Source organism: Phyllostomus hastatus, unplaced genomic scaffold, assembly GCF_019186645.2.
Source record: "Phyllostomus hastatus isolate PE091 unplaced genomic scaffold, TTU_PhHast_1.1 phas_scaffold_182, whole genome shotgun sequence".
Lineage (NCBI taxonomy): Eukaryota > Metazoa > Chordata > Mammalia > Chiroptera > Phyllostomidae > Phyllostomus > Phyllostomus hastatus.
This window is the reverse complement of record NW_025334013.1, coordinates 25,643,859-25,668,931: the sequence shown is the minus strand read 5'-3', so window position 1 is coordinate 25,668,931 and position 25,073 is coordinate 25,643,859. Positions and strand designations below refer to the sequence as shown.

The following is a 25,073-nucleotide window of genomic DNA, read 5'->3' as shown; positions in this document are numbered from 1 at the left end:
TGCTGGGGGCTCAGTGTGGCTGAAGTGTAGGGTGTGTGTATGGAGGAATGGCAAGAAATGAGAGTGAATAAATAGGCAGGGCTCAGGTCATGAGGCCCTTGTGTGTCTTGTTAAGGAACCTAGATGTTACACCAAGAGCACTGGGTGACTTATTGAAGGGACTTAGCAAAGGGAGGACACCATCTGACTTGTATTTCAGAAGTGTGGCTCATGCCTGAGGGTTGAGGAGATGATACCATGGTCTCTAGGCCTGATGGGGTTCCTACCTGTCTGAGGAAATGAGTCTTTCTTTTTAGGACTTTAGGTTCGTGAAGGGCACCCTGACTTGTTCCGTGTCTGTCCTGATCTATGAGTGCTTTGCTTTCAGCTGTACACTGGGTTACAGCTGTATACTGGGTAACTGAAATTTAAAAATATATTATAAAAGTACTGAAATTTATGAATGTTTTACATTTGTATAATCTGGAACAAATTTAGGATATACTGCTTGCTAACTTGCAATCCTTTGTGCTTTCTGGTTTTTTTTTTTTTTTTTTTTTTGGTTGTCAAATGATCTTTAACTGAAATATTTTCCTTTCTAGTTCTTAACTAGCTGAACATTCCATGGCACCACTGTTGATACCATCTATGATGTCATGGGCATGGCAGCTGTCGACATTGCAGCTCACAGACTGGGCAGTTCCAGGAAAACTTTGATGGTTCCAGAGAGTTCTGTAGCTAAAGATTGGTGCTGGATCTGTAGGGCAATGTTGACAATCTCATCAAAAGTGGTATTTCAGCCCTGGCTGGCATAGCTCAGTGGATTGAGCGCGGGCTGTGAACCAAAGTGTCGCAGGTTCGATTCCCAGTAAGGGCACATGCCTGGGTTGCAGGCCACGGCCCCTAGCAACCGCACATTACAAAAAAATTGGTATTTCTACTGTGCTTAATGTTTTTTTGGCTTCTTTCTGTGTCCTGGTGGTTCTTTGAGGGCTTTGAGGCAGCAGGCACTGCCTCAGTCTGGGCCTGTCTGTACTGAATGGTCAGTTTCACTATAATCTTTTGACCCTTGAAGTCACCTGTTGTTTTGGCAATGTCATCACCAACTTTTTTTGAGACAGACCCAGGGGATTGACCCTGGGGGCCAGGGCAGATGTAGCATCGACTTCGCCACCAGTACACCTCAAGTATACGACTTTTATCTTGGAGGCAACTGTTGTCAGATGAACCTGAATTTGGACTGACCAACTAAAGAGAGTTTCATTTAAGCCTCCTCTGAGCCCAAAGCTGAAAGCCAAAAGCTGTGATTTCTTATATAAAGGAGAAATAGATGCAGTTGTAGATGGGACACCAGGCATTACAAGGAGCTGTGAATGTGTCCAGGGAGTTTGTGCCAAATGTGGCCCTGGACGGTGGTGGGGTGGGGGACGGATGACGACGTGGACCTGGATAGCTTCAAGGGAATCAGTTTCAAGATCCTCACATTCCATATGTACTCTTTCCTGAAAATACTCTGCTTGTCTTGATTCTTTTAAATTCTCCTTTTCAATTCTGCTTCCATTGTTTCCCTTCTGGCTTTACTAGATCCTTACTGAATCTTTTCATGGTGAGTTATGTGGGAATACAACAACCAAAAGGATAACTGGAGAATGATTTGTTCCAGAGAGATTAAGCAGAGAGAGAGATTAGATAAAGTGAACTGAAGGGGTGGTGCCTTACTACAGACTCTTACAGTATTTATTAAAAAACAAAAAAACAAAAAACTGCCCTGACTGGTGTGACTCAGTGGATGGGCGTTGTCTTACAAACTGAAAGGTCACTGGTTCGATTCCCTGTCAGGGCACATGCCTGAGTTGCTGGCTAGGTCCCCTGTTGGGGGTGTGTGAGAGGCAACTGATCAATGTTTCTCTCACACGTCAATGGCTCCTTCCCTCTCTTTTCCCTCTCTCTAAAAAATAAATAAAATCTTTTAAAAATTAAAAAAGTACTTGTTTAATGTTAGTTATATGCCAGACACTGTTCTAAGGGTTTTACAGATTAATAAACTCATTTGATATGCATACCAGACCTATAAAGTAGATACTTATTCTTTTACAGATGAGGTTCCCAAGACACCCAGAGGTTTCATAAGTTGCCCCAGGTCATAGAGCTATTAAGTGGCAAAATCAGGGTTTGAACTCTTGTACCATTCCTCTAGAATGTGTGCTCTGAACCATTATGCTACTCTACTCTAAACATAAATACTTTAGCTTTTTATCTATGTCTTGTAAAATTATAATTGGGAGCTGAGCCAGTTGTCATGGGGATGCAAATGAGCTCATTTATAGAAATTTTTAAAGATGAAGGTGGATTTTCTTACAGGCAGAACATTATTCTGGTTAGGTTGATTGGTTTGACAGTGAGAGCTGGCTTTGACAATTGGTTTGTATGGTAGGCAAGTTCCATAAATGGAACAAGCTAAAGCTGTTGCTACAAGGTTTGGATGAAAATACAGGGTCCGGCAGAAGTGAGGCCTGCGTGAGTGTGGTTGATAGGGTAGTATATACAGTGTAATAATTTATAGTTTTAATTTGAACATTTCACCTACAATGTCATATGGTGTGCTTGAGTGTGATATTGTTATATTACAGAATTACATGGTTATGATTTTGTAATAAAAGTGGGGTGTTATTTGTGCTGGACCCTGTATATCTAAATCATGTCCCTAGTTAAAACTGTGCTAGAAAATTCCACCTTGGAACCTATTTATACTCATGAAAAATAATTTTATAACAGATTTTATCTATCTATTATCTATCTATCTGTCATCTACCTATCCATTCATTCATTCATTTATTGGGGAGGGAAGGGAGAAAAACAATGATGTAAGAGGCAAACATCGATCGGTTGCCTCTTGCACACACCCCAACCAGAGACCAGACCTGCAACTCAGGCATGTGCCCTGACCAGGAATCAAACTGGCAACCTTTTGCTTTGCAGGACATGCCCAACCAACTGAACTATGCTGGCCAGGGCATGAAAAATAATTTTAGTTATTATTTTAAAATGTGTGAGAATGTCATAGATTTTTCAAAATTCTTATGGGGACTTCTGAGCAAAAACTGTGAAGACTTCTGGTGTGTGGCACATATACACATTCTGGCCATGTGCATCGTGGTGGGGACGCGGATTCTGATCAGGCGAGGTGAGTGCCTGGTTAGGTAAGCAGGGGCAGAACTGGAGCAAGAATCAAGGTTTTCTGACTACTGTAATTTCAGTGCTATATTCTTCCATACTTCCTTCTTCCTTCATTCTTCATTTGCTTGCTGATTTATTAGGGAAGACTTCCTAGGGAAGTGAAGGAGCTAACCTTATATGAATGTGCTGGGGTGTGTGTGAGGGATGGAGAAAGGGTTAGGTAAAGGGAACATCAAATGCAAAGACCCTGAGGCAGGAGAGAGCTTGGTGTGTTCTCGGGACTGAAAGGAGGCCCTGTGGTTGCAGCACAGAGATGTTGGGGGAGGGTGGTAGGATTCCACAGAGCAGGCAGGAGCTAGGTCATAAGGGTATAATCAGCCATGGTGAGGATCCTGCATTTATCTTGCAGACAGTGAGAAACCATTGAAGAATTTTAAGCAAAGTTGACATTTCTGATTTATGGTTGTGTTTTTGTTTTGTTTTGGAGAGGAGCAGCAGTGGAAACACAGATGGAGACTAACTGTACTCTGTTGTATGGAGGGCTATGAAAATGAACAATGGAAATGGAAAGGCAGAATGGTATGGGGTGTCCTTCTGTCTTCTAGTTCTAATGAGGTGTGTTGGTAGCTGTATAAAAAAATCATCCCCAAATTTAGTGGATTATTTTGTCATGATTCTATGGGTCTGGAATTGGGGCATAGTTCAGCTGAGTAGTCCTTCTGCTCCATATGGTGTCAGTGGGGGACAATCCCTTGGCTGGACAGATGGTTCCCAAATTACAATGGTTTGACTTCTTATTTTTTTTGGTTTTGACTTTGCAATGGTGAGAAAGTGATGTACATTCAGTAGAATCTGTACCTTGAATTTTGATTTTTTTTCCTAGGCTAGAATATGCAGTATGATCCTCTCTTGTGGTACTGGGCAGTGGCAGTGAGATGATTTTGCCCCACTGTAGGCTAATGTAAGTGTTCTGAGCACATCTATGATGTTTGGTAAGTTAGCTTTACTAAATGCATTTTCAACTTATGATATTTTCAACTCATAATGGATTTATCAGGGTGTGACCCTATCGGAAGTCAAGGAGCATGAGTATTCATTTGGTGGGTGGATGGGCTGGAGGGTCCAGGATGGCTTCACTCACAGGTCCGGTGCACTGGCACTCTTCCACATGGCCTCTCTGCACTCGAGTAACTTGGGCTTCCGCACAGCACGGTGGCCTCGGGGTTGTCAACCTTTCTTTCTTTCTTTTTTTTTCTTTTTAAGATTTTATTTATTTAGCCCTGGCTGGTGTCACTAAGAGGATTGAGTGCTGACCTGCAAACCAAAGGGTCGCCAGTTCAATTCCCAGTCAGGATATATGCCTGGGTTGCAGGCCAAGCCCCCACTGGTGTGGGGGGGTGGCATGTGAGAGGCAACCGCACATTGATGTTTCTCTCCCTCTCTTCCTCCTTTCATCTATCTCTAAAAATAAATAATCTTAAAGAAAGAAGATTTTATTTATTTATTTTTAGAGAGAAGGGAAGGGAGGGAGAAAGAGAGGGAGAGAAACATCAATTGGTTGCCTCTCATAAGTACCCCAATGGGGAATTGAACCTGCAACCCAGTATGTGCCCTGGCCAGAAATCGAACTGGCAACCTTTCAGTTTGCAGGACGATATCCAATCAACTGAGCCACCCAGGCAGGGCAGGGTAGTCAACCTTTTTTATATGGTGTCAGGCTTTGCAGAGGGAGCCTTCCAAAAGGAACAAAAGTGAGGCCTGCAAGAGATCACAAAAGTGAACTCTTAAGACCTGACCTTGAGAGGTCAGGTCTTATACTTCTGCCACGTATTATTGGTCAAAACCAGTCACAGGGCTGGCCCAGATTCAAGGAGAGGAGGAGCGAACCCCACCTCTTGGTGGAAGGAATGGAAAATCACATGCTCCATCTTTAATCTACCACATAAGGCTTCTGGGAACTGAGTAACCATAACCACCCTGATGATGCTGACCCACTTTTAAATTTAAAATCGCAGTGTACTGTGTTGGAACAGTTCATAGGTCTTTATTCCCCACTGCATAGGGAGGGCCTGGGGAACAGGAGGTTTTCTTCTGCTTATTTTTCTTTGTGTTTTTAGAGCCTGTCATAGATGAGGCATTTAAGGTATGCTTGTCCCAGGAATGCACACAGCACTGGTTACCAGACTGTGGTGCACGTAGAATCCCCCGGGGAGTTGTGGAAAAAGCAAGTAGATTCCTGAGCTAGACCCTAGCCTAGACCCTCTAGATCCAAATCTCCGGGGCAGGAGTTTTCAGTCTTGGTTGCCAATGAAAACCACCAGTGCCCTGGCCCCAGCCCCGAGGCTCTGATTCCGCTGATCTGGCCAAGCTCAGGCAAAGATACTTTTTACAGCTTCCTCGGATGGTTCTGATGTGTAGCCAGAGTTAAGGACCAATGCCTTAAGACTGGAACCGGCCATCTTCACCTGACATCCTCAGATGATTCTCAGTTGATTCTGATGTAGGTGGTCAATGATAGGGTGACCGACTGTCCTCAGTTTGCCCAAGTCCCACATCCCAAGAAATCCCTAGCCCCGTGCAAACCAGCACAGTTGGTCACTATTGATGGACCGCCATTTAAGAAATATTGTGGATGAAGCAGTGAAAGTCTTTTTAAAGATTTTATTTATATTTATTTTTAGAGAGGGAAGGGAGGGAGAAAGAGAGAGAGAGAGACATCAATGTGCGGTTGCTGAGGGCCGTGGCCTGCAACCCAGGCATGTGCCCTGACTGGGAATCAAACCTGCGATGCTTTGGTTCGCAGCCCGCACTCAATCCACTGAGCTATGCCAGCCAGGGCCAGTGTAAGTCTTTCTGAAAAACACCTATACATACAATATGTAATGAAAGCAATGATTCTTCCTCCTTACCTAAGAGACTGATATAGTGTCATAATGCTCTCAAATAAAGTTAACTTCTTGAATTAAGGAGATGGCTCAGGGTCAGGGTTTTCCTTCAGCCCCATGCTCTGTTGTGCTAGGTCTGTTAAACTAGTTAAATAGTGTGTCCACCTTTGGGAATTCTTCCAGACTGTCTTCCTCAGTGTACACGAGGCAGCTTTGAAAGACTGACCCCCATCAATATACGTGATGAATTGAGGATATTATAAGATATAGGGTGAAATTCTGTGTCTCTTCACAAGTGTGTATTATTATTACTATTTTTCATATTCTAATAGGGTACAAAATATATGTATCATTTTAAATAGCTCTGTGCAGAGGTGTTCTGGTATAGTGGAGAGCCCAGGGTCTGGCCTCAGAAAAATGGGTTGGTGCCACAGCTTTGCTGTGACTTGGTATGTAATCATGGGTGCCTTTTTGGGCCTTAGCTGTTCCTCGATAAAGTGGGAATAATAATGATATCTTCTTCACAGGGCAACTGGGAGGAACCATTAAAATGGGATAAGTAAAAGTAGTTCTGTAGACCGGGAAAGGGAGGCATCGTGATTTTCTTGGAATGAGAAAGGCACAAAGACAGGACCAAGGCCCTGGCCCCCAGCCCTGAATCGTGACACAGTTGTGGGATTCCAAGGAAGAAGATTTTAACATGTAGTGGGCGTGCAGAGACCTTAGGAAGCAGCGTGTCCTTGCCTGGGTTGCCCTCACAATTGAGAGCAAGAGTGCTTTGCTTTAGGAAGAAGGAAAACTTTTGGGGAAAAGGGCATTTTTTTTTGTTTTTAAATCTTTTGCTTATTTATTCCAAGTGTATCTTCAGAGATGTAGCAAAAAGAAACAACCACAGCCACAAACCCATAATATTGAAAAGCTGGCTCTCAAGTTCTGTAGCTAAAAAAGCCCTCTTTCAGATCATAACCACAGAGATTGCTGCAGGCCTCTGGAATTGGGCATAATGACGGTTTGCAGTATGACGAAGGACACTGTTAATCTTTGTGGCCCAGTAGCCCAATCTGTGGCCTCTCCAATTACTCAGGTTGCCTCGCAACATTACCAAAAGCCTCCTCACCAGGCCTAGCTGGGCAGCAGTTGGGTACACCCAGCATAGCCTGCCGCCCTGCATAGCCTGCCGGCCAGCCACATCAAGGCTGCACACAGCCTCGGCAGGGGCCTGCCTGGTACCAGTGAATGGGTGGGGCCAGCAGTTTACAAAAACAATTCAGTTATTTAGAACCTACTTGTTTGAATGCAGCTAGGAAAGAAACACAAGCAAATGATCGAAACTTTCTTCTGCGAAAGAGGAGTTGTCTAAAGTGGTGGCCTCTCCTGGGTGAGGTGAAGAAGGGAAGGTGAGTCTGGCTTCTCAGACAAGCAAACCCTTTCCTTTCCTGGATGCCTGTCTCCATGCCAACTCCTTGTGGCAGCGATGGGAGTGGTGGGGATTCCCAGCCCCATCCCCAGAGCTGGTGACCTGCCAGTTCTTTGGCAGCTCCCATTTGGGAACTCCCAGGGTCTAGTCTGGCTCTGTTTGGGGAGCTGGAGGACGAAGAGGGAGATTAGGGTAGAGGGAAGGAAGGGGTGGAAATAATCAAAACAGAGATGTACATTTCTGTGACTAGGTGTGTTGAAGTCACAGAGCAGAGGAACACATGGAGTCTCAGAGTCAGACACTCTGGGCTCCTCCCCAGCCCTCCCCTCACTGGCTGTATACCTTGATCAAGTTTTCCGGATGCCTGAGTTCTGTGATCCATAAAATAGAGGTGTTATTACCTTATTGTACAAGGTAGTTGTGAAAATTAATGAAGAGAATGCCCATAAAGTGTTTAGTATGGAACCCAGCATGCAGTGCTCAGTAATGTGACAACTCTTACTTCACTTGATCCTTATAATAATTCTGTAGGATATCCAGAGGACAGAGGAGCTCTGTTTCACAGCTGAGGAAACGGAGGCCCAGCGAAACTGAGTGTGGATGCTGGGGGTAGAACTCAGGTCTTTGCAGTGCCAAGCACAAGGAACAGTGCTCCTCACAGAAAGGCCACAGGCCCTTCTGCAGCCATTACAGCATGGCGGCTCCACAGGTCTCCTCTCGCAGCCCTTGATGGCAGAACAGTAATGTGGTGGGGATGGGGTGGGGCGTGTGTGCAGGGGAAAAGCAAGATGGGAGGTGCTTTTCAACACAGTGATATAAGACTCTTAGTTAATGTGGTGTGGGTAAAATGCCTCTCCCCACTCCTCCCATCGCTCCTCCTTCTCTCCTTCCCTCCCTCTTCCTTCTTTTGTACCTCCTTACCTTTCCTCCTCCCTCCCTTCCTCCTTACCTACTTTCTTCCTTCTTTCCTTCTTTCCAGTATTCTTTTCAATAAACTTTATTTTGGAATAATTTTAGATTTACCAAAAACTTGCAAGGAGTTTCTGTTTACCTTTTACTTAGATACAAGTATTTTCTGAGCATCTCCTATGTGCCAGGAACTTTTGGGGCATGAGGAATACAGCAGTAACACCGTCTCTGCCTTCCATTAGAAGGTCACAGAGTATGTGCGACAGAATGGCCCTTAGAGAGCCCGAGTGTGTGGTTCTCAAAGGTGCTGCTGCCTCCACTTCACTGGTGTACTTGTCAGAGACCTACTAAATCTATTAAATTAGTTTCTTCAGCATGGGCCCAGGGGTCTGTACAGAAAAACAAGTGCCGGAGGGGGTGCTCAGGCACAGCCAGTTTGGGAAACTTCTGGTCTGGTGCGGACGATTCCCTGTGCCTGTGAGCGCACTGTCGCTCAGAGTTGGGGAGGGACTTGCTCTGGGTCACACACAGCTGGGAAGTGGCAGAGTCCGGACCAGAAAACACGTCTCCGCTGTGCTTTCCTTACACTATGCCTCCCAAACACAGGATAAGAAACGAGTTTAACTTGCAGCAGGATGGATGAGAAGAGTTTCTTGGCTACTCAGGTGTATTAATTTGGTTCTTGGCTGCAAGGGACATAAACTGATTCTGGCTGATTACACTGATAAATTAATTTTATTGGAAGCACATTGGGTAGTAAAAGAAAAACTACTCTCTATTCCTTTTCACACTTCTGACACCAAATGTGTGAGTTTTTCACACCAAGCCATTCTGACACTGACCCATAGGGTAAGGGCTCGGTCTCATAAGACTTCTTCCCACTTCAGAGGCCAGTTGCGGGTCTGGCCTCCTAGTACTTCTGACCAAATGGCTATAAATTGGGGTTCCTATTACCCACTCCTCAGGCTCAACAATCTGCTTACAGGAGAGGCCTTTACTTACTATTACCAGTTCACTGCATACAAAGCACACAACTCAGGCACAGCTGAATGGAAGAGATGCGTAGAGCAAGGTGTGTGAGGTGGGATGTGGGGCTTCCATACTCCCTCTGGGTGCGTCACCCTCCCAGCACCGTGATGTGTTCAACAACCTGGAAGCTCTCTGAACCCCTTTGTCTAGGGTTTCTATTGGAGGTTCCATTCCATAGGCATGATTGATTACATTCTTGGCCATTGGTGGTTAAACTCAGTCATTAGCCCTTTTCCCTTCCCCAGAGGTTGGGGCCCAAAGTTCCAACTCTCTAATCACGTGATTGTTTCCTCTGGCAACCAGCCCCCATCCTCCAAGAGTTACTTCATTAGCATAAACTCAGATACGGTTGAAAGAGGCTTATTATAAATAACCGAAGATGCTCCTATCCCCTCCGTCCCTCTGGAAATTCCAAATGGGGATAAAGACCAAATACATATTTCTCAGCACATCATAATTTCACAGATAGATTATAAAAGCACTAGAAGGCTGCATAAACAAGGTTTGGGAAATAAGCAGAAACAAAGGGAGACCAGGAACTATATACAAATCACATCACAGAGCCAGGTAGGCAAAGACGGCCTCATTGTCTCGGCTGTATGCAGGTTGCTGCAGCCTTTGTCAAAGATACAGCTGGCATCGGACACCAACCAGATAGTGCTGCCACTGCTTCATAGTCCACTGCTGTAAAGAATTTTCCCCACCCCCAGGATACTTCTGGCCCGAAGTATCCTAAGCAAATGCAGCTGATGGGTCAAATCTACGTCATGTACCTTAGTCTTGGCTGCTAAGGATTGGAAAAAGTGAGTATTTTTAGCTTGGGCTTCTGTAGTAGGAAATGGTCCTTGCTGCCCGCCAAGATGCATCAGATGAGGAATTCTCCAAGAAAACTGACTAATGGTCACTACGTAAGTGTTATTAAAGGAATACACTAGAAGTCCTCCACGTTTGCAGATTCATCACTTACAGTTTTTGTATTTCATTAGCTACCCTCAAATGGCCTGTTGTAAATGAATGAATTGAAAAATGGTTACGCCTGGCCCTGGCTGGTGTGGCTCAGTGGACTGAGCACCAGCCTGCAAACCAAAGGGTCACCAGTCCAATTCCTACTCAGGGCATATGCCTGGGTTGCAAGCCAGGTCCCCAGTAAAGGGTGTGTGAGAGGCAACCACACATTGATGTTTCTCTCACTCTTTCTCCCTCCCATCCCCTCTCTCTAAAAATAAATAAATAATAAAAAAAGAAAAATACTTATGCTTGTTGCCAGCCACTTACTATAATAGTGAGCCAGGCCTACTGTCCTACCTTGACATCTCATGTGACTTTACTATTTATTGTCTCCTAGTGATACTGCCTTTATGCAACATGCACACAGTGACTAAAATCTTCATTTCTTGTTGGAGGAGTATAAGAGACTCAGAAAAATAGGTCCTTGATAGTGCCAGTGATAAAAATGAAAACAAAGTGAAGAGGCCTGAGAAAGTGACATTTTTTTTTTTGTCCATAAAGAGAAGCTTTAGCTACATTGGCACGGAATGTCAAGTTCAATGGTGTGTAGGCTCTCTGACATCCAGAGATCCACTACGTGTGTCTCACAGATACAAGGACAAATGCTTTGGAAAGTGATTTTAGTATGTTTTTTAGCCAGTGCAGAAACCACTCTTTGAGAGATTAAACTTTATGGAACATGAAAAGAAATACCATTAACAAACCAAGTTTTCTTTTTTGGAAACTCAGGTGCAGATGAACATGGTTAATATCCCTCACACAACAGATTTTATGAATTACTTTTGCAGTTATAGAATCGTTGAGGGTCTGAAATGAAATCACTGAACACTCTTTGGCTCTAATCTACAGCATGAGTTTGGGGGACACGGCGTGGTATATGGGGAATGAGGACACTTGGGGGGTCTGTGGAAAAATCCCCAGCTGATGTCAAGGGCCTCCTGTGTAGCACTCCTTATGTAAATTGATAATTCTACAGGTTTTTTTTTTAACGGCAGACAACAACAGCGTGGTGATAGCCAGATGGAAAGGGGGTGGGGACTAGGTGGAGTTGGGCCAAGGGGCAAAGGGGGTGGAAACGGGAATGGAAAGAGACTTTGCTGGGACGAAGATTGTCTAGTGCAGTGTGCAGAGGATGTTTTATTGAGTAGTACACTTGAAATCTGTATGGTTTACATCAAAACCAATGTCACCCCAATATATTTGAGTAAAAAATTAAAAAAGGCTGGCAACTATTCTGGGTAAATGAGCACAGCCCTGCCCTTTCTAATCCTTGGCCAACACACCTACTCCATGATTCATAATACAAGCACTGCTGCTACGAGATAAGGTCCGGAAGTAGGGAAGTTCTTCCCACTTTTCCTCTTCTGAAGAGTACTTGCTGGCCATGAAAGGAAGGTCTTTGGTTCTTGGGGTGCAGGGGGAACATCTCCACTTTTAACCAGAAGGCTATGAGTCTTTTATACTTCCCCAGAGATATTCTCTCTAATGTCAACATAAGAAATGTCCAAACTGGTGGAAAATTTTTATGATTTTATTTGAACCAAACTGATGATAATTTCTGGGAAGCAAAATCTCAATAAATTGAGAAAAATGCTCTAGAGAGTGGCAATTTTGCAGCTTATTTTATACATGAGAGTTAAAAGAGGAGACGTTAGGAGGGTTACATGAAATTCACTGGTGGGGGATTAAGCCGGTGGGAGAAAGCAAAGTGGGGAAATCTCTGGGGTTAACACCTATCTGTCTGACAACATCCAAAATGATACATTTAAGAGGCTTGTATTTTTCTCTGGATTAGTAATCTAAAATACTCCTTAAAGGCAGGAGACATTTATAGCACTTGTTTCGAGCCTCCTTCCTCTCAACGTTTACAGCATAGCGAGCGCTGCTGCCGAAGAGAACAGAAACAGGGCCTGCATTTGGCCAAAGTAAACAAATGCTGGGCTTTTACGTTGGTGGGCACAGGAAAGTTAATGCCATTCAGAGCACAGAGAGATGGTATGTGGGGAACGAGATAAAAACGAGAGGTTCTGTGGTCTGGTTCTCTGGTGGGGTGGGTGTACTCTGAGGGGCCTGGGAAAGGGGATCACTCTGACATTTCAAAGGTATGTGATTTTAGATCCAAAAAGAAAACAGACAGGCTCACTAAAAGTAAAGACTGGCCTTTGTCAAGGAAGCTACAGGTCTAGGACATGACTACCTGTCATGGCCGGGTTTTAGTTAGGAATTTTTTTGTTCAGACCATCCTGTGTGGTTACTTTTGGTCTCTGAGTTAGTAAGGCCAACATGAAGACCTCCTCTGAGCTCATCAGGCTTAGTATGTGGCTCCTTTCTTATCCACACTAACACTACCCCAATGGTTCCCTACCAGTAGGATGAGAACGTTTTGGTATGCGTGTGTGATATTATATTTTTAAAATTTATTTTTGATTTTAATTTTTTATTTTTTCAACTACAATTGACATTATTAATTTATATATAGCATAGTGGTTGGTATTTATGTAATTTACAGTGTTTTTGCAGGGTATGTGTGTGATTTCAACTAACAGTTGGCTGTCATTTGCTGTAGAGAAAAGGTGAAGCATGACATCAAGCCAACATTAAAGAAAGTCCAAGAAACCTGCATGACCTTTGCTTAGTGAGTGAGAAAGCACAGTCAGTGCAGTAAGTAATTCCACTCAGCAAGTAACACTGCAATGAGAGTGGCCAAGTAAATAATTTGATGCCCGTGGATGCCTTTGTAACTATGCAAGTCTGTAATGTGTTGTAAGCATGGCTGACTTGTTTTGAGACTCCTGTTCAATTGGACTTCTAAAAATTCTGCTAATCTAAAGTGTTCTCCCAGATATTCTAGCCTGACTTTGATCTACAGAGGCTATACCCATGCAGGGACAAAATGAATGACATGACCTCAGGTTAGACTTGCTTTGTGAGACCCTAGGGAGGAGAACCTTGGACCCAGGAGCAGAGTGCTGGTGAGCAGATTTCAGCACAGTATAAGGAAGAACTACCTAAGAATTAGAATTCAGAAAATGCAACAACCCTGAAGGTACATTCAGGTTCTTTGTAATTTTTCACCACTATAAACAGTGCCGCACAGAATATCTTTAAGAGACAGCTTTGTGTACTTGCTCAGATTCATTGGTAGGGTATATTTCTGGGTGTAGGATGGATCTGCTTTTCATAATTCACAGATACTGCTCCTTGCTTTCCCAAAAGGCTGCATCAATTTACACCCCATAACCACACCCCATTTCCACACAGCCTCCTATGGATCAGTATGGCTCAGCCTTTCTCATTGCTGCCAAACTAATTAGTCAAGTTTCCAAGGTGATGAACTGTGCTCAGACATTCAGGTGTGGGAGCAGAAGGTAAACAGGAGTAGGGAGGATGGGGCCTGTGAGGGACTGGAAGCAGCACCTGTGAGCATCCAGCACCAGATGTTGGAGATAAGGAGAGCGGGAAGAGGCTTCTGATCTCAGGGAGAAGGGCGCACAGAGAGGTGTGGAAGCTAGAATGTGATAGTGATTGACTGAGAAGAGAGGTCACAAAATGCTGCAGTGACTACAGGTTTGTTCATCTGTTGCTAGTGCCTAAATTAATGAGGACTACACATCAGATCCTTTTACTGTAGATGCCAAGGAAGAAGGCAGACACACAGTGAGTCTCAGTGAAATGGAATGGGTCAGGTGTGGGGGGACTCCACCCGCAGGGCCCCCCACCCCTGCCACCACGGATGAGAATAAGTCTACCAAGACATGATCTGCTTGGGGAGGAAAGGTGGCTGATTTCTCAAAGGAGGGCCAGGAGCCTGTTCCTCAATGGGCTTTTATTGGGTTCGTTTACACAAGAATTCAGGTAAAGCTCATTAATCATTGCCAGGCAGTAAGGATCAAACCATAGATAACAAAGAACTCTGAGGGCCTATTTTGAGTCAGGGTCAGATAGCTAAAGAGCTGTAAAACTTTGAGGAACAAACTTACTTCCTGCTTGGACCCTTATCATTTCACTGAGAGCATTCTAAACAAAGCAGATTTCATAGGATTTTACATATTCTTTCTAAGGCCTGATCTCCTGGGGAACTCTCCCTTTCCAGCACAGGGCTGCACCACCCTCTGTCATTGTTTCAGGTTTAGGTGGAGCAAGGGAAGTAGGGCAGCCAAGAGATTAGGAGATTTCTTGAAGACAATGAGGACTCAGGCTTTGTCAAAGCTGAGGGGTGAGGGTCCATCACCCCTTTTTGCTGTAGCCCCCAAAGTCCTTCCTTGGGGGCCCCCCACGTGATCGTGCCTGTCTTAGATCATTCCCCCCCTTGAGCAATCTTACCCGTCATTGGCTAACCGACCAAGCATTAGGGGCCAGTTACGGATGAAGTAAAAGGAGCAGAAGCGGAGCTCCTGCCAAGGAGATAAGCTTTTGTCTCCTCGGTGGCTTACAGTCCAAGGTCGTTCCCTCAGCCTTAGCCTTGGTGGGGTTACAGCTTCTGAAACCAGGCAGGGTGGTTCCCAACAGTCAGGTATCTTTGCAGCCCAGGAAATATATTTCACTAAAATACCTAAAATGGTGGGCTTGAAGTTGTTGAATTTCTGGAAAATTTGAAATCTGCAGAAAAGACAAAATTGTGGTGGTGGGGGGAATGTAATCCTCATTTTTCTAGCTCCTTTTATAGATGTCAGGTCACATTGTTAACCACGTGGAATTTTATTTCCTCATACCATGATCGTGTATGGTGCATAAATGTACAATAGAGCTCACTAATACAATGTGAATCATCCCTAATTGAACTTATTTTTAAAAATGCTTTAACATTTGTGGTTAAAACTGCTAATACTTGTCCTGACTGGTGTGGCTCAGTTGGTTGGGCATCTGCCTGCAAAGCAAAAGGTCACTGGTTCAGTTCCCAGTCAGGGCACAGGCTGGGGTTGCAGGTTCCGTCCCTGGCCAGGGCACATATAAGAGGCGACGGATCGATGTTTCTCTCTCACATTGGTGTTTCTCATCCTCTCTCCCTTGTTTCCCTTCTCTTTAGAAAGAAATAAATAAAATCTTCATAAAAAATAAGTAAAACTGCTAATCTTAAACCCACACTGTATCTTGCCAATTAGGAGAAGTGACAAAAAACTAGAAATGATCATCAATATCCAAGGAAAATTAATGAAATAGTTGGGTCTATGGATTTACTGTCTGACCCTGCAAGGCTGGGTGAGTGGAAGGGTCGAAGATGTGGTGAAGGAAAAAGTATTTTCTTTTTTGTTCCAAAAAAGTTGCTGGAAAAAATAAAAATAAAAGGGGAATTCTCTTCTTCCCTAATTTATGGAGTATAACCTACTTTGATGTGGAACCTTGCCTACTGAAATACATTTGACTTGATTTACAGTCATCCACCCATCCATACACCCACCCATTCACTCATAGCCAATAATAAGTGACAATTATGGAGTGTTTACTACATGCCGAATACTGTTATTCTAGTGTTTTACATGCACTATCTCAAAAATCTTCCCATGGATGCTATGAGGTAAGTGCTATTATTATCTCTACTTTAAAATGGAACCTGAGGCTTTCCCTATAAGTTAAACATAAAATTACCATACGATCCAGCAATTCCACTCCTAGTTATATGCCCAAACAATTGAAAATAGATGTTAAAAAAAACCTTGTACAGGGATGTTCATAGCAGCTCTGCTCACAGTACAGTTTAAAATGGTTAAAAGGGTGAATTTTATGTTATGTGTATTTAATCACAATTTTAAAAAATGTAATTTGAGACCTGGCATCGTAGATGAGCTCGTCAGAGTGTTGTCCCCATACACGAAGGTTGCAGGTTTGATCCCCGGTCAGGACGCACGCAAGAATCAACCAATGAATGCATGAACAAGTGGGACAATAAATCGATGTTTCTCTCTCTCTCCCTTTCTCCCTTCCTCTTTCTCTCTAAAAAAAAAAAAGTTAAAATTTTTTAAAAGTGTAATTTGCAGCCCAGAGGATTTAGATTACTTACAGTTAGTATGTAGTAGAGCCGTGTTTTAATCTCAGTCACTTGGCTCCATTGCTCGTTTTAAAAAGAATTACACTCGAAACTACTTTGGGGCCATTTAGGAAGTTTAGAAGCATTGGACTAAGCTGAAAATATCAGTAGTGTAAGATACTATTTAAAGCACAGACTGGTGAGAAACACTCTATTTTATCCAGTCTTCATAACGACTTTTAAAATTTGTTTTACCGTTTAGTTTTCATGTGTGGTAAAATATATGTAACATAAAATTTACCATCCTAGCTATTTTTAAATAATCAGTTCAGAGACATTAACTACATTTACATTGTGCAACCATCACCTCCATCCATCTCCAGAACTTTTTCATCTTCCCAAACTGACACTCGGTACCTATTAAACACCAGCTTCCCACTCCTGCTCTCCCAGGCCCTGGCAACCACCAGTCGATGGCCCGTGGTACTAGGCCCAGGGCTATTGACTGGGGCTGCAAAGGAAAATAAGACCTGCTCTTCCCCAGGACTGGCTAGCATCAAAGCCTGTGTTCCTGTCCTCTTGTGACCTTGCTGCTATGCCCGTCTTCATCTAGTGAGAGAAGCCCTGTTACAGGAAGAGAGTGCTGTTGTTGAAGTGCACAGAGGCATGCCTATGGCTGGGGAGTGGGGGAAGGCAGTCAGTGAATGGAACGTGGTTGAGATGAAAGGTGGGGATGAAGGGATTTCAACAGAGATATCTGTTGGCAAGGTTGAAGACTCAGAGAACTGGGAATATACTGTTTGCCTTCGCTTTATTTTCATAGATTGTTCTGAGGAGTACGTAAGATTGTATATGGGGATGTGCTTTGAAATGCCAAGGACGCTCTGCATACACACACCTTAGGACTCCCACATCACTACTGAAGAGGATGTGTTTGAAGGACGTAACTCATGAGAGCAGTTTCGATGGGGGACCCAGGGGACAAGATGGTTAGTGGGTACAGACCCATCCTCCAGGGCACTGGGCTACAAGGGGAAGGGAGACATAGTATAGTAGTTGGGACTTAGGGTCAAGAAAAGGTCTCATAGGTATGGCTTTATTAGGTTTATAAAATTAAAATAGTAATATGGCCCTGGCTGGTGTAGCTCAGAGGACCGAGTGCAGGCCTGCAAACCAAAGGGTCACTGGTTCAATTCCCAGTCAGGGGACATGCCTAGGTTGTCGGCCTGGTCCCCAGTTGGGGCACATGAGACGCAACCACACATTGACGTTTCTCTACCTCTCTTTCTCCTTCCATTCCCCTCTCTCTAAAAATAAACAAATAAAACCTTTAAAAAATTGACTTAAAAAATTAAAACAGTAATATATAAAAATAGACATAGAAATGAATTATTTGTGCAACTAATAAAGCTTAAGTTTCATACCTCTCACATGGGTTCCTTCTAAGGCTGTGTATCTACGTTTGTAATTTTTTTTTACTTTGCAACTTTAATTTTATATAATTTTTTCCCAAGGAAACCACCCCCCTACATCGTTTAAGCTTTAGGTTCCTCCAAATCTGGGCCCACTCCTACATAGAGGGCAAAAAATCTAGGAAATCCCACCATGCAGATATAATCACAGTTAATTCTCCAGATCTCTTCCTGGGTGCGTGTTAGTACATTACTGTCGGGGACCGCCCTTCCTGGTATCAGAAGCTGTAACCCCCACCAAGGCTAAGGCAGTGACCTTGGACCATAAGCCACCAAGGAGACAAAAGCTTATCTCCCTGGCAGGAGCACTGCTTCTGCTGCTTCACTCATAACTGAACCCCAATGCTTGGTCAGTTAGCCAATGACGGATAAGATTCCCCAAGGGGGGAATGATCTAAGACAGGCACGATCACGTGGGAGGTGCCCAAGGAAGGACTTTGGGGGCTACAGCAAAAGGGGGTGATGGACCCTTGCCCCTCAGCTTTGACAAAGCCTGAGTCCTCATCATCTGGGAGAAAATCTCCTTATCTCTTGGTTGCTTTAGTTCCCTTGCTCCACCTAAGCCTGAAACAATGACAGGGTGGTGCAGCTCTGTGCTGAAAAGGGCGGGTTCCTGGGGTGATCAGGCCTAGGAAAGAATATGTAAAATCCTGTGAAACCTGCTTTGTTTAGAATGCTCTCAATTAAATGATAAGGGCCCAAGCAGGAAGTAAGTTTGTTCCTCAAAGTTTTACAGCTCTTTGATCCTGACTCAAAATAGGCCCTCAGAGTTCTTTGTTATCTATTGTTTGATCCTTACTTCCTGGCAATGATTAATGAGCTTTACCTGAATTCCTATGCAAAGGAAACCAATAAAAAGCCTCTCTAGAGAGGGAACGGGGCGCTCTCTGCACCAGAGAGAGTGGCCATTTTGTTCTTACTTCCCCACAGGACTTGGTTGTCTCTGTGTATGTTTTTCTCCCGTGTTTTGATGAACCATCCACATCCACAGCGTTCCATGCTCACTGCAGGCTGGTGGGCACGCATCACATTACTTCTTACAAAAAGATCATTACTATGTCCTAGTTTGTAAAATGATTTCTTTAATGTATTTGAACCCTGCCTTCACTCCTTGCTTTGTTTTGACCATGAAACATTTGATTGAGTGATTTAAATCATTTAACCAGGGCAGTGGGGGGGGGGGGAGTAACAGACCCAAAGCAAAAGGACAGACAGATGGCACCACGGCACAGGGAGAGGAGAGTGTGCAGACAAAGCCTCTCTGTTACGGATGTGCCACCCAGTATCCTAGCCTCTGCTTGGTATCACTGACACAGTTGTAATGATACAATTATTTGTGTTATTTTCATTGACCTCTGTTCCCTCCATTACATTGTAAACATTTTGGGATAGGGATGGTGGCCTGAAACATAGTAGGTTTTCAATAGATGTTTGTTGAATAATTGTCTGAATGATTGAATGTTAAGGATTGAGTTCAAGGGAATCCTGGATGTAGAAATTAGTAGACACTCAGCTAAGGGTTTTGGGTGGCAGAGAGTTGTTGGGAAGACATGTTTTAGCAAGGGAGTTGATGTTGCATCTGAAGAACCAGTAAGGAATGGCCCTGTTAACTCCAGTGTGCTACAGAACGGGCAGTGGTGGTGACTTAGAAAGGACACTGTTAATGTAGAAATAGAAGATGTAAGTTTGAATCTTATCAAAGTTATGCTGTTTTGGGGAGGTGGGTGGGTGGGAACTCAGTCTTTTATCTGAAATGGGGTAACAACTTCCTGGGGTTCTGGGAATCTAATAAGTCAATAGATGAGACAGTCCTCAGCCTCATACACAGCAGATGCTCAACAAATGACTTTTGATTCTGAATCAGAAACCTGGGAGTAACCCTGGCTGGTGTGGCTCAGTGGATTGAGTGCTGGCCTATGACCCAAAGGGCCGCTGGTTCGATCCCCAGACAGGGCACATGCCTGGGTTGCGGGGCCAGGTCCCTGATGCGCGTGGGTCCCCGGTCAGCAGTGACCACGGAACACTGCGGATGGCTCGACGATAAACACGTGAGAAAAAACATGCACAGAGACAGACCAGTTTCTGTGGGGAAGTAGGGACGAAATGGCCACCCCCCTAGTGGGGAGCGCCCCGATTTACCGTCCATACCTGCTTTTTTGGGCTCATTTTGCATAATAATTCAGGTAAAGTACAGTACTCATTAGGGGGAAGTAAGGAACTATAGAAAACAAGGAACCCTGCCAGTCTATTGAGTCGGGGTCAAAGAGCTGTAAGACTTTGAGGAACAAACTTCCTCCTAAGACCCTTCTCATTCAACTGAGAGCATTATAAACAAAGAAGGTTTCTCAGTAATTTACATATTCTTTCTTAGGCCTGATCACCCGGGGAATCCGCCCTTTTCAGCACAGAGCTGCACCACCCTGTCATTGTTTCAGGCTTAGGTGGAGCGAGGGAACTAAAGCAACCAAGAGATAAGGAGATTTTCTCCCAGACGATGAGAACTCAGGCTATGTCAAAGCCAAGGAGCGAGGGTCCATCACCCCCTTTTGCTGCAGCCCCCCAAGTCCTTCTTTTGGGGGGCCTCCCAAAGTGATCGTGCCTGTCTTAGGTCGTTCCCCTCGTGGGGAATCTTACCCGTCTTTGGCTAACCGACCAAGCTTTTTGGGGTTCAGTTATGAATGAAGCAGCAGAAGCAGTGCTCCTGCCAGGAAGATAAGCTTTTGTCTCCTTGCTGGCTTACAGTTCCCAGGGCGTTCCCTTAGCCTTAACCTAGGCGGGGGTTTCAGCTTCTGATACCAGTCAGGGCAGTTCCCAACAGGTCCCTAGTAGGGGGTGGGCAAGAGGCAACCACACATTGATGATTCTCTCCCTCTCTTTCTCCTTTCTTTTTCTTCTCTAAAAATGAATAAGTAAAATCTTAAAAAGAAAAGAAAAGAAAAGAAAATTGGGAGTAGAGCAAGATGAAACTAGGAGGGGAAAGGAGATTGCTCAGTTAAGCTAAGACAAATCTGAGTTCAGTGATGTATTGTGCATGGTTTGGGCTCTGAGACACATTACCTTCAGGGCAAAGCTAATGGTTCACTTTGCAAGTCCGTGGCAGAGGGGAAGGATGGGGTGTACAAGCAGTGCAAGGCTCCAGTCCACCCCTTGGGTGGTGGCAGTGGATGAAACCTGAAGTGACCACTGAGAGCCCTCTCCCTCATTTGGGGGGACTGTAGTACTTTGTCACAATTACACATGGTGATGAGGGCATGGATATTATGAATATTGGGACACCAGGTCTTCACTTGCCTTCTATTCACATACAGGAAAGGCTTTGGAAACCAGTGGTCATGCCAGAGAAGCCAGGAAAGGACCAGGAAGGCTGTAGGGTCATGTTTTCCCCTGACTCTCATGGCCCTTTCTGGTGCAGGACAATGGCTGCTACTCATGGTTTGGAGATGAAGGTGGAGAATGTGGGTGGAGACGTGGAAGGAGCGCTGGAGGAAGAGGAGAAGATGAGAGAGGATGGGGAAGGTGAAGTTCCCTTCAAGAGTAAAAAGGTCCACAGGATTGTCTCAAAATGGATGCTTCCTGAAAATGCCCGGAGAACGTACCTGGAGAGAGCCAACTGCCTCCCACCCCCAGTGTTCATCATCTCCATCAGCCTCGCCGAGGTAGGTACTCGGGGTGGCGAGCAGTAGGGCGAGAGCCACTGGGGAATCGCAAACGAGCTGAAGGTTTAGATCAGATCTGGGTCAGAGACTGGACGCCATGAAGCAGTGAGCTGGGTGGTGGCGAGTGCAGCACACACGGGACTCCGCCTCACCCTCTGGAGCTCTCGTCCCAGGTTTTCTTTCCTATGTGCCCAGTCACTGTCAGACAAGGGTTGAACACTATTTTTCTTATTTTTATTTTAAAGATTTTATTTCTTTTAGAGAGAGCAGAAAGGAAGAGAAAGAGAGGGAGAGAAACATCAATGTGTGGTTGCTTTTCACATGGCCCCCACTGGGGACCTGGCCTGCAACCCAGGCATGTGCCCTGACTGGGAATTGAACCAACACCCTTTGGTAAATAAGTCCTCTCCCCAGTAGTGACTACAATTCCAGTGGCTTCACTTCATTTTAGCTGGTGGGGGCTTTAGAAACCAAATAATCATGGGATTGCAAATTCGTTTGGTTTTATGAACCAACTTCAATTGGCTAGTAAGACTTATAAGTTACAAGAGTGGTTTCCCCCAAATTTTAGCAGGGACAAAATGGGATCCTCTAACGATGCATACAATGGGCAGTTTGTATTGTGTTTTCAGACTCCCATCTAGTCAGCCCCCTTGTTTTCCAGAAAAGAGTGCAAGGCCCAGAGCTGTGGAGTGGCTTGTCTCTGGTAAATGACCGGAGTCACTGGGCCAGGACGGGGCTTCTTCTGAACCTCATCAAACTTAGCTTCTTCTCCCTCACCATGAAGACTCATAAAGGAATTGGCAGGGGACTTCAGAGGCATAAGGAAGCCCCTAATGTAATCCTCTTAGTTCCTACCGATGCCTCATTTTCCTTTCTAGGGACTGTATTTGTTAGGGTTCTTTAGAGAAACAAGACCAATAGGATATGCACACATAAACATACATATTATGTCTCTCTCTCAGTCAGTCATCTGTGCATACACACATATGTTGAGAGAGATTAACTTATTTTAAGGAATTGGCTCATGCAATTGTGGAAGTTTGGCAAGTTCACAGACCACAGGGTGGGCTAGCAGCCTGGAGACCTCGGGGAGGAGAGCTGGCGTCGCAGTCCAGAGGCCGCCTGCTGGCAGAGCTCCCTCTTCCCAGAGGAGGCCGGTCTTTGTGGCATGAAGGCCCACAACTGATGGTGTGAGGCCCACTCATGTGATGGAGGGTGGTCTGCTTTCCTCAAAGTCTACTGATTTAAACATTAATCACATCAAGAATACCTTCACAGAAACATCGAGAATGATGTTTGACCCGATACCTGGGTGCTGTGGTCTAGCCAAGCGGACACATACAATGAATGATCACAGGGATGTAGCCTCTTGTGGCTTAAAGGTAAAGCTACTGTGTAAAGATTACATTGCTGGGAGAAGCTTTTGGCAAGGCCGTTTGGTTGGAGGGACATAGGTCTAAATCTCTCAAGGGGTCTCATTGTGAGACAGCCTGTGACTAGAGAGCCATCAGAATTCTTCTTCCTGTTTTTCTGTAGCACCTCACCTCATGTTATCCTCCCATGCGACAGATGGGCTGGCCTGTCCGTGGTCTAGTCAGGGGTGTGTGTATGTGTTGCGGGGAGGGGGGGTGATGGAGAAAGGGATCAGGTCACATGGCACAAAACATGACCACCTGACAGTGAGTTCTAGGGACAAGGTAGTTTTCCACAAGAGGGTCATGGGGCAGGTGCTGAGCTATCTCCCTGTCACAGAAAGATCAACTTTTTTTTTAATGAAAAGTTACTTCCGATAAACTTTTTATTTTGGAATAATTTTAGCTTTGGAGAAAAGTTGCAAAGATAGTACAGACAGTTCCTGTATACCCATCACGCAGCCTCTCAAATTGTTACTATCTTATATTTCCACACTACATTTGTTAAAACTAAGAAGCTCACATTGGCATATAACTATTAAGTAAACTGTAGACTTAGTTTGGATTTTAGTAATTTTTCCATTAATCTCTTTATGTCCCTCCTGTACCCTTGAACCCAGGTGTCACACTGCATTTAGTTGTCATGTCTCCTATCTCTGTGCTCTGGACAGTTTCTCGGTCTTTGTTTTTTGTGACTTTGATAGCTTGTGGTGTATTGGTCAGGTATCCTATACAATATCCCCCAATTGAGGTTTATCTGACATTTTTCTCATGATCACACTGGAGGTATGGGTTTTGGGGAACAACAGTATAGAGGTGACATGTCCTTCTCATCACATCATATCACATCACATCATCAGGGAGCAGGGGACAGCTGCATGACATGACATTCCTGGTGACATCAGCCTTCATCACTTGTTTGAGGTCATGTTTGCTGTTTCTTCCACTATAGACTTAGTTACTGTTTTTCCCTTTCCCTACCCTGTTCCTGGGAAGCCAGCACTCAATTTCACACTAAGTTGGAAGTGAAAGACCAAATGGTGGGTGTAGGAAGATGAAGGCAGTGGGCATCTAAGAGGGAAAAGGGGTTCAGAGAGAGTCTTCTCTCCAGTTTGGTCTAGGGCTGCTCCTAGCCACTGGAGGAAGTAGGATATGACCAGAGTTAAATGGTCAGGTGCATGGCATGGACATTTAATCCCTGCCATCCTCTGAGCACATGCTGTGAAGTGGCCCACTTGAGAGCTAATCTTTTGAAACAAAGATAGTGCCCACAGGCTTGAGTGGGTGCTCTGCAGAAGGTATGGTTAACATTCATGTTTGCCCTTCCCGTCAGCTGGCTGTGTTTATTTACTATGCTGTGTGGAAGCCTTATAAACAGTGGATCACCTTGGACACGGGCATCTTGGAGAGTCCATTTATCTACAGTCCTATGAAGAGGGAGGAAGCCTGGAGGTTTATCTCATACATGCTGGTGCATGCTGGGTAAGGAATAACAGTTAAGTCCCTGATGTCGGAGGTGACGATAAATGATATGTCATATCACTATTACTGACAAAGCATCTCATGTCCATGATCTTGTATGATCATCCCAGCACCCTTAGGAGGCAGGTGTTACTCTCGCCGTTTTATGTCTGAGGCTTAGGATAGGTAGTCTCGTGCTCCTTGTCACACAGCTAAGTTGTAGAGCTAGGACCTCCACCTATTTGTGCTAACTCCAGGTCCATTGTACTTTATGTTGCGTTATAATTAACTAATATTGGTATGCACATAGGAATATTAATAAGAAGAAACCAAATCATTACCATACCAAAGGTATGTTCCCCTGATTGTTCGATGCTGTTAAATGTTAGGATATGAAACAACACTCCCACGGGTTCTGCCCCCACCACACACGTAGGAAAATAACTCGTGGACATTTTGATGAGTGTATAATACTCTTATCCTCCTGGAATAATACAAGCTGTAGGAGCTTCAGTGTCTGCTTTTTAGTTTTGCTCGTAGTTTCTTAAATGCTAATAGCCATGTAGGACCCTGCTCAGAATCCACGATTCGCCACGTCCACTGCCGACAGTGAACAGCATGCTGTGGGCCCCACTCTCCGGGGGACCCCTGGGGTTTCGGATGAGGCCAGCTTTGTCTAAGAGTTGTCTCAACTTTGAAG

At 44.6% G+C, this 25,073-nt stretch overlaps 1 protein-coding gene across 4 annotated transcripts in view; it reads left to right on the top strand.

Moving 5' to 3' along the window:
- Positions 1–25,073, top strand: part of RHBDL2 (rhomboid like 2) — a 54,812-nt gene that overhangs the window by 5,559 nt on the left and 24,180 nt on the right. For 2 of the 4 annotated variants that reach the window (XM_045859735.1, XM_045859736.1), the window contains 2 exons: positions 21,254–21,497; positions 24,246–24,394. In XM_045859735.1, the coding sequence (XP_045715691.1) occupies positions 21,258–21,497; positions 24,246–24,394 (389 nt within the window). In that variant the 5' untranslated portion in view covers positions 21,254–21,257. Of the gene's footprint in view, positions 1–4,069; positions 4,118–21,253; positions 21,498–24,245; positions 24,395–25,073 lie in introns of those variants that run through there. The other 2 variants (XM_045859738.1, XM_045859734.1) reach the window with 2 other exon arrangements.